General features: G+C 38.1%; 1 protein-coding gene across 2 annotated transcripts; it reads left to right on the top strand.

The window, feature by feature from the left end:
• Positions 1-584: 584 nt before the first annotated feature.
• On the top strand, positions 585-7669 carry znf346 (zinc finger protein 346). 2 transcript variants are annotated; one of them, XM_084137125.1, is made up of 7 exons: positions 585-717; positions 1061-1164; positions 2912-3004; positions 3104-3251; positions 3996-4211; positions 5679-5778; positions 5860-7669. In XM_084137125.1, the coding sequence occupies exons 1-7, from the start codon at positions 597-599 to the stop codon at positions 5993-5995; spliced, it is 918 nt and encodes a 305-aa protein (XP_083993251.1). In that variant the 5' UTR covers positions 585-596; the 3' UTR covers positions 5996-7669. The 2 variants fall into 2 exon arrangements, with proteins under 2 accessions (XP_083993251.1, XP_083993250.1); XM_084137124.1 differs by having other exon boundaries at positions 3996-4280.
• The last annotated feature ends 1766 nt before the right edge of the window (positions 7670-9435 follow it).

Here is a 9435-nt window from a genome sequence, read left to right as displayed (position 1 = left end):
CCCTACTGCTTATTATATATTTTTTCAAATTTAATTTACAATATTGTTTATAATTTCATATGTCCCAATTTAGTTTGCTGAAGACAAAATTCAGCTAATAAAAAGTAAATATCCTATAATTTTCACCAACAACAAAATTGTGGTTCAGTTAGCGCGAGAATTGGATCGATTTATAGTCAGACCACTTCCTGAATTTACTAATTGGACTCAAAATTTATTCTCAAACCAGCACACGTCAGTACGACATTTGAGGTGATAATAATTACATATTTGTGTCAAATCTATGGTCTTAAGGGGAATTAAGAGTTTATTTTGCGTTACTTCAAATTGTTAGATGGTAAACAGCTAGTTGGAAGATTCGACGTAACTTAAAAAGAATGCCAACTTTACTTGCCAAGTTAAAAAAGTAATGATTCCTTTAGCAAATAAACACTTCAATTACACTCCAATTATAGCAACACGACATGTTTACCTCGTCTAGATTATTTTACATATCCTTGTGTCATGCGTATATAAATAATTTTGTGAAGCATGTAGGATAAATGGTGCACATATTTGTTTGTAAACAGAATAAAAATGGGTTACAGCATTTCGGCATGAAGAGACTTGTGCGGCGCATGTCTCGTCTGCGCATGCGCAGCCCGCCTCCTGCAACCATCATGGCGCAGCAAGAGCCGAATGGAGATTTTCCATATTTACCTTCAGGGGCGGCCGAGGGTAAGAGATCGGCGACACTCAATCAGAATAAATGGTGTTACTTTCGATGCATTATTTATAAGTAAAACATGACATTTATTCCGAGAATGCACAGTGCCTGAGAGTGGGAAGGAGTGTAAAGCATGGTAGCCTAGCTCAAGCTCTCAGGACTGCTGCTTTAGTGTCTATAGGCAGAACAGTGTACACAAGGTCGATGTAAGACATAGTCTGATACTTGCAATTAAATGCATAGAAAGTCTATTTTAGGTCTGCATACTTGGCCTTGTAGCTTTTTTTGTATGTTTCTTGTATGCAACAATGAAATGCCCCTAGTGATTGTTTCTGATGCTGACCTGTCTTTCAGTGAACCGAATGATAAAGGAGAACAGTGACTTGTTCTCCGATTCTCAGTGTAAAGTGTGTAGCGCTGTCTTAATCTCAGAATCCCAGAAACTTGCACATTATCAGGTAAGCTTTCACATTCACATAGACAAAGTTTATATGATCGCAACACGTCCTTTGTTCGTCAGCCGATAGAGTACAAAACGTGGTTTTAAGGGCTAAATATTGATTGCAAGTATTTCAGGCTGTGTTCACAATGACATACTAGCATACTACTCGTACTATTTCTGCAGTATGCATACTTTAAAAAAAATTGCATGCATGCAATACTCAGATGACTTACTGAATTTGATTAACTCTGGAGTATATAACAGCACACTGTACTGAGTGCTATCAGAGACAGTGTATAGTAGATGCAGGACACTTAAATTACATTTAAAGGGAGAAATTTGTACACCCAACATGGTGCATCTAATAAAGAAAGTTCCAAATAAGAGAGTGTAAAACAGAGTATGATAACGTTCATGACAGAATGAATTGCTGATTTGAAATATAGCCTATTATTCAAATGTTTAGTTGAATTAAGGGTGTGTTCACACTTGGCATGTTAGGTTCGATTAAAACGAACCCTGGTGTGATTGCTCATGGTTCATTTGAATAAGTGTGAACGCTGTCATCTGGAATGCAGGGATTCCTGCCGCTGTTTTGACTCATTTACACACTTTATTAGCTCTTCACGAGTTCTCAGCTGGTCAAAATACCATCATATGGAGCTATGCACATACAACAAGTGCATTTATCCCAGCACACAGCATTGTTTTTGGATGTTCGGTAAGTTCCGTGGCGAAATATAGGCTATGTCATTAAAGCCAACCAATCAGGTTGTGAACATATCCCTATGCCTTTAGGTTCGGTATCTTTAGGTTTGGTGTTAAAAATACCAATGTGAACGCTAAGCGGACCAGGACTAAATGTTTTTTTTTGGTTCAGGCCAAACAAACCAAACTTCTACGATGTGTGAACACACCCTAAATATTTCCCAAGATGGCCGCCGAGTCAGCTGGTTTGCTTTAAAAGGTACTTTTGTGTACAAAGGACTTGTACCAATACCCACACTTGTGGGCCTGGCCACTTGAGTGCGCATGACAAGAAGCATGTCCCAGGTTGGAAAAATGCCTAAAAACACTAAAGTTTAGTGCCCATAACGCACACTAAATCCACATTCTCTCTAAAACCGCTTCAGAGCAGTATTTGAGGTATACTTTGGATGTCCGCATTATAATTTTCATCATCAGGACCCACCAACGTCTACACACACTTTCACACACACGCACAATTTTTACTTTACTTTACAAACTATGTTGTACGTGTGTCCCATCGGGTAATCCAAGTTCTACACACTTGCGGTCTTCACGCCCAACTCTTGGGCCAAGTACAGGAAATATGGCATGTGAGTAGACAAGGGGTCAAGTGCAAAGACTGTATCCCACAATGCGATATGTTCAACATGACCTTCATTTTCCAGCATAACCCATGAAAATCATCTGGTCATTTGATCTGACTGTCAAAGTTTAAGGCATTTTTTTCCCCCAAATGTGAATGGAAAATGCTATACATATTTCCTAAAAGACTGACTACCCCTTGCTGAATAAAGCTCAGAAAATGTTTGAGGTCATGTGACAACTGTAGTGTACTACTGGATAAAATGTTTATCATTGTATGTAGCATACACTGTTTCACATACTGAACTATGAATAGTACTTGAGGATGGTATAACTTTAGTGGTTAAAGTTCCTGTCCCATGACAAAATCACTTTATAAAACAACAGCTAAAGGACCTTCTCAATGTTAACCTTCCTGTCTCTTCTTGTAGAGCAAAAAACATGCGAGCAAAGTACGCCGGTACATGAGCATTCACGGTGATGAGGAGCCTATTGCAAAACGGTCCAAGTCTTCAGATGATGCTGTAAGTCAGATGAGCAACCAGATGTCATGGAGGCTTACTGAATATTAGATCACGGATATGTTTGTGTCCTGTATTAATGGGCAGTGTTCTGTTTTGCAGACAAGTAATGTCGACGAAGAGGGCAAATACAAAGCCTGCAATGTGTGCAACATGTCATTCTCTTCCCCGGTGGTGGCACAGTCACATTACCAGGGCAAAGTTCACTCCAAGAACCTTCACCTGAAGACCTACGGTCAGCAGACTCCTGGTAAGAAGACTATACAGGAATGAACAATACAGGAATGAACAAACTAAGCTGTACTCTTTTTATAGTAGATGGTCTTGCTTTGCGATCAATTCTTTTGCACTGGTTATTTTTGTAATACATAAAACCTAAAAGTTTTTCAAAATCTCTTCCCCTCCCTCTTGCAACAACATTGCTTCTCTTTTCTGATGACGTGTTTACTGACACGAGGGCGGGGCAACCTGTCACTCACATGAGATCGACCAATAGCAAACCACAACAATCCAATCAATTCCCTATGGACAAACTCTAAATGTTTTTGTTTCACTCTGATATACGTCACAATAAGGAAAAGAAAAATGTTGACTTAAAACATACAATGTAGTAGAGCTTCACGATTAATCGTTAAAAGATTGTGATCTCGATTCATAACCCACGTGATCTTATACCTAAATGACAACCATTCGGCTATGTCTATTAAACCTTTGACAAAATCATGATGGAACATTCAACGATTTCCCACAATTCTGAACTGACTACTAAATAAAATAACATGTAGAGGTTCTGATCAAATATTAATTGCTGCAGTTTATTTCAGAATTAATTAGAACGATTTTTTTAAAATGGTTTAAATGAACGATTCAATGACTGACTTCACATGCTAATTCTAGACAATATTCAGTATATATTACACGGCGCTAATATTATATTCCGAACTGGTCATTTCACCTAAAAAGCTGACCTGCTGTGTTTTCCCTCATCTTCCAGCATTACCTCAGCCCAAAGCACAGGTGAAGAAGGATGAAGGGCTGCCTAAAGGTGTGCAGGGGCCGGCAGAGCGTGACCCCAACCGCTTCTGCTCCATCTGCCAGGCCTCCTTCAACAATCCCCTCATGGCTCAGCAGCACTACAATGGCAAGAAACATAAAAAACACCTGACTAAACAGAAGCTGATGGAGACCTATGGGCCGTCCATTGTACCAGGTCAGAACATAGAAGGGGGGTCTCACAGCCTTCATGACATCAAACAGGACTTACACTTACATCTCTCATGTAAGGAATTACATCTCAGAATTTCATCCAGTCAGAAAAATAGCATTCATTTTGGTGGCTTTATTGATTTTTTTATTTTTTTATGAATAATTCATATATAAATATGAAGAGAGTTTAAAAAAAAGTACAGGCTTCACAATTCTGTGAAAAACATTTTTTGTTTGTTTTTAGAAGTCATTAATACAAGTTGTATTTAACCTGGAATGTTCCTTTTAACCTTTATTTTTCAATTAAATTCCTATTAGTCTACATTATTTTTTCTTCTAAATATTTGCTGCCACATTGCAAATGCCATAACTGAATAGGTTGCACAAAACAAAAGGAATCTTACTGAATACATTTGCATGCACATCAAATTCTGTTTAACATAATAAACAGTGAGTTGAATATATATTTTGAATTTGATATTCCTTCATATATGGTTATTGCAAGTAGTGGTCAACCGATATATCGGCAGGTATTGGCATTTTTTAAATTATAGGCATTGTACGATAAGTTTCTCTTTGGCCCATTGTGTCAGAAGTGGGACTTTCATTTTGAAGATGGGCCGGACTTTTATTTTGACGACGCTGAAAACGGCAGTGCATGAGCACACAGTCTTTATTAGTTTGTCACTGTTTAACAGTTCAGTTTAATAAATAGAATAAAAAAAAAGTTTTCTCTGTTTACAAAGATTAAACAGTTTATGAAAAAGCACATCAAGTTTGCTTTTTTTGCTTTTCTATTATTAGTAATTGGACAGCAAAACTATAATATTTTCTCATCTACCGTCAGCATTCAGCATACACAAATTTACATCAAATAAATAGGGATGTCCCGAGCCGAGCTCAAGGATCCTTTATTTGTATAAGGATGTATTATTTCCCTCAGCTGAGACGCAGATGCGCACTGTTCGCCGTGATGGTTTTGAATTACTTGAAATATGATTTGAATAACTTCAAAAAAGGAGTTAATTGCAACGTGCAGCGCAAGTCTGTCATATCGGCTATATGACATTATAATGAGAACATTATAAATGTGTGTTTGAGGCATGTCTTTTAATGGTGAGACTTGTTTTTGTATTCAGGCTGTCAAAAATGATATAAAAATTTGGATTTAGATTTATCAACCAGTATATCGGTTATCGGCCTTCAAATATAAAGAATTATCGGTTATCGGTATTGGCCAAATTTTCATATGGGTGCATCCCTATTAAAAAGTTATTATAAAAAAAATTATATTATAAAATTAAATCTTAGTAAATTTGTATAGAAATCAGTGTTTGTATTTCCTTGAGAAAAATGTACCTGATAAATATCCAAATGAATCTATCAAATCGAATTCTATTCAGAGTTGAAATTAGTCAATGACTCTTTGTTGTGTTTTTGTCACTAAAATGTTAAATGTCACTTCTCTCAGCCTCCTCACTGAAGGGCTACCCATGTACTGTGTGTAATATTGAGCTGAACTCCGTGGAGCAGTACCAAGCCCACATCAGCGGCTCCAAACACAAGAACCAGTGAGTATCTCAAGCTGCTTTCCTGAAAACATTTCCCTTTCTTATTGGTCAACAAATAACGTATTTCCCCCATTTCCACAGCAACAGACTCAAGAAAGGGCCAAATGCGTTCGCCTGCCCACCCGACAACTACCAGCCCGATTTCCAGTATCCGCCCAACCAGGAGGGTCTGGAGTCCGGGGGGGACTGGAACAGCTTCACTGAAGGCTATGAGTGAGAAGATGCCCTCGACGTTGGCTGCCCTCTGCTCATTTGTGACAAGCTTCCTCTGTTTAGGCACAGGTCAATGTGTGTCTGCACTGTGCATCTCCTAATGCCAGCTATTCACTACAATACATCTCTTCCCGTCCATTGATTCCTTCCGTCACTCTCACACACAGTTGAAGGGACCACAATAAACTTCCACAACTCCACCCACCCCCCTCCCCCCCCTCCATATCTGAAAGCAACGGAGGTGAAACTTAAGAGTGCTGCTTTTTCTTTTTTTTCTCGAGTGTTAGGAGTGTTTGTTAGCGTTTATGTATTTTTTTTGGTTTACAAAAATTAATTTCCATGTTCTCCACACACAGATGCAGGTCCTGAAGGTGGTTTCGGGAGATGTTTTGTCTATACGATCGATACTCTTATTTGTTGCTTTTTATCTTAAAACGCTCAAGCTCCACGTTTTGTGTTGAATGAATGTCTTTGGAGTTCAAAGCCGATGGATTTGATAGTGCGCAACATTTGGAAAGTTTGCTTTTCTTGGGAGCTTAGAGTGCTTTATTTCTTAAGTTCTGATTTTCTACAGCAATTTTGGAGAAATCTATGTATTTTTAAGCAATTTTAGTCATTTCTGTTTAGGCTGGGCAGTAGTTGTCTTGCATTTCTCATGGCTCCTTTCCATTTCCATGTAAACGTGAATCTTTAAGTAGGAAGTACGTTGTAATTTCATATACTTAGAGATTTAAGCTAAAGCTTCAGTTCTCACATCCAAACTGAATTTGTCCTAGTGATTAAAATTGTCCAATCCATAAAAAATTAGTCCCGCTCCATAAGGGTGATTTTATTTTAGTTTCCATTTAGGCACAAACGCATAAGTTCATCTTGACGTTGTCACAACATAGATTCTTGCAGTATATTCTGGTGTTACTCTTTTTACAAAGTCAAACTAGTAAGAAATTGATTAGTTTCAAACGTGCTTGTAAGATGAAAGCCTCTGTTAGGGTATAATGTGAAAACGCTCTCGAATTTCAAGTAGGGAAACAAAAATGTAACAAGTTTTCGATGACTGTTGAGCATATGTGTAATGTATGGCTTGCATTGTTTATTTTTGCAATGTACATTACATTGCAGATTGTCCTTGGCATAAGAGACTGATGCCAATGCTAAGACGTCAAATCAGCAATAGTTCAATTAGTGTTTAGCACCTCCATATTAAACAAACGCTTCAGAGTCCGTTTATTCGGGGGAATTGTATATGAAGTTACTGTGAAAGGTTGAAACGCTACTTTGTCATTAAAGAACCGAATGTGAGAGACCATTAATGCTTTCTCAAGCTGAAAGAGCCTAGTTTTTACTCTTTTAAGCTTGGTATGTTAGATGTATGTTTGATGGGCTTTGAATTCATATAGACTCGTCATAATCCGTTATGCTATTGAACACGATAGCAGTCAGCAGAAGAACTACTGTAAGTGAGTATAGACAGTGTTATGTTACACTGACGAATGTTTTTGCAATCTTGAAGGCTTCTACGCAGCACAACAGCAATTATGTGAATGCATAGGCCCTTCAAACTTGGTAGCATTTATGTATTTGATGTCATTTTGCTTTTATTGGTCAATTTTCTTTTCAACAGACATTGTGAGCCTAAAAAAATGTATGTTACTTTTCATCCAGTAAAATGTTTTGAGAACTCCTGTATTTCAGACATGTTTTAATGAGCATACCTGAAATTGCTCTCATAAATGTGCATAGAACGGTAAACCAGCGTGTTTAAGATTACGATAACAAATGAACATAAATACCAGTTTGTAGCATAATGGACTGTTTTTGTACAGCTAAAATAACTGGAAGCGGCCGACACCGAAAGCCTTGCACATTTAAGTTAGAAATGGCTGCGCTCGTACATTTAAAATAAGGTGGATACTTCAAAAGGGCCATATTAAAAAAAAAAAAAAAGTCCATAATTAAGTTTGCCGTTTTTCATTTGTTCTTTATGGAAGCTTGTTTCCACCATAGAATAAAAAATAAAAAAGTAATTGCTTTTTATCTCGCAATTCTGAGTTTTTTTTTTTTCTTCTTTTGAATATATATATAAACTCGCAATTGTGCGTTATAAAGTCAGAATTGCTAGATAAAAAGCATATTTAATAGCAATTATCTCTTAAATAGTTTTATTTCATGGCAGAAACAAGCTTCCATAATTCTTTGACCTTTCGAATTAAAGCTGCCATAAGCAATGTTCCCAATGCCCTCCAGAGACACTGAAGAATCAGATTCTGGGTTTTTTCTGTTTTTGCTACTGCACCGTTAAGACGTCTATATGCAGTGTTAGGGAAAGTTACTAATTAATGCATTACAGTATTGAGTTACTCCCTAATGTGAGTAGCCTGACTACGTCAGACTTCGTACTTCCGCTCAATTTCATTCCGCTTCTGTACTCAGTCTGAGACCGCGTCAGAGCTTTCCGTTTTCCTCCGGCCTGAAAACAGCCGGCCAATCAACGAACAGAGGGTGGGCTGAGAGCCGTGACGTAGACGCTGATTGTACCGTGGATGCGTAGATTTACTTCACATAATCTGCAAAAGTCGTTCACAGCCATGTTCACTCCGGTATTTCGCTCGATGGTTTTGTTTTCGCATCATACATGTGTTTACAGTGGAAGTTAGATGTGACTGAGCATGCGCATAACACACGCGATAACCAAACGTTATGTGATTGGCTTACGGGTAACCAATGATTTTAAACTTCAGACAAGCGCCCCCCCTCGAGAAAGAAAACGCTTTTCAATTATGCCATGCCAGACTCTGTCTACGAAGCAAAGCGAAGTAGCAGAGTTTGGTATTACCAGGCTATAATGTGAGGCCCTTACACACCAAAAGTGAAATGAAAAAGCCTCAGGCTGAATGAAATGTAAGTTTAAGCCTGTACAGTAGAGGGCGCCGCTCAAACAAACCTTTGTGCTGCCATTCTGGATTGAAGAAGAATGGGATGTTTTTAAACAAATGTGATGGTTATCTAAAGTCATTTTTGGTTATTAGTATGGTTGAATTGGATCATTGAAGGTCAGAAGCAAAGACATTGGTTAAGAGGATAGTTCACCCAAAAATGAAAATTCTGTCATCATTTACTCACCCATTTACTTGTTCCAAACCTGTGTGATTTTTTTTTTTTTTGTTAGAAGCGGCAAAAGTTACGGACTGCAGCTTTAATGTATCGCTGAAATATTATGTATTATTTAACAAAAATCCCGACGTTGGCCTTAAGTTCGCGGCTACGTGATGTGCTCGTTCATGTGAATCTGTCAGCACCGCAGTTCACTCCATCTCGCCCAGAAAAAAAGGATACAAGTTGTGAGAAATTAAGATGAGCAAAAACGTGACACGAAGTGTGGAACAATTTGGGACAGGGCCTTGGACTTCAGGTGGGAAGAATGTCTGTTCTGTGGGCCCTGTGTAA

The sequence above is a fragment of the Abramis brama genome (genome assembly GCF_963993115.1).
Source record: "Abramis brama genome assembly, chromosome: 15".
Lineage (NCBI taxonomy): Eukaryota > Metazoa > Chordata > Actinopteri > Cypriniformes > Leuciscidae > Abramis > Abramis brama.
This window is presented reverse-complemented; position numbering and strand designations above follow the sequence as displayed.

What these genes read in the sequence shown, in the direction of transcription:
- znf346 (XM_084137124.1), top strand. Translation starts at nt 597, where the DNA reads ATGAAGAGACTTGTGCGGCGCATGTCTCGTCTGCGCATGCGCAGCCCG. An exon ending in CCAAGTCTTCAGATGATGCT is followed by an intron (nt 3,005 to 3,103) that starts GTAAGTCAGATG and finishes TCTGTTTTGCAG; the next exon opens with ACAAGTAATGTCGACGAAGA. An exon ending in CTACGGTCAGCAGACTCCTG is followed by an intron (nt 3,252 to 3,995) that starts GTAAGAAGACTA and finishes CTCATCTTCCAG; the next exon opens with CATTACCTCAGCCCAAAGCA.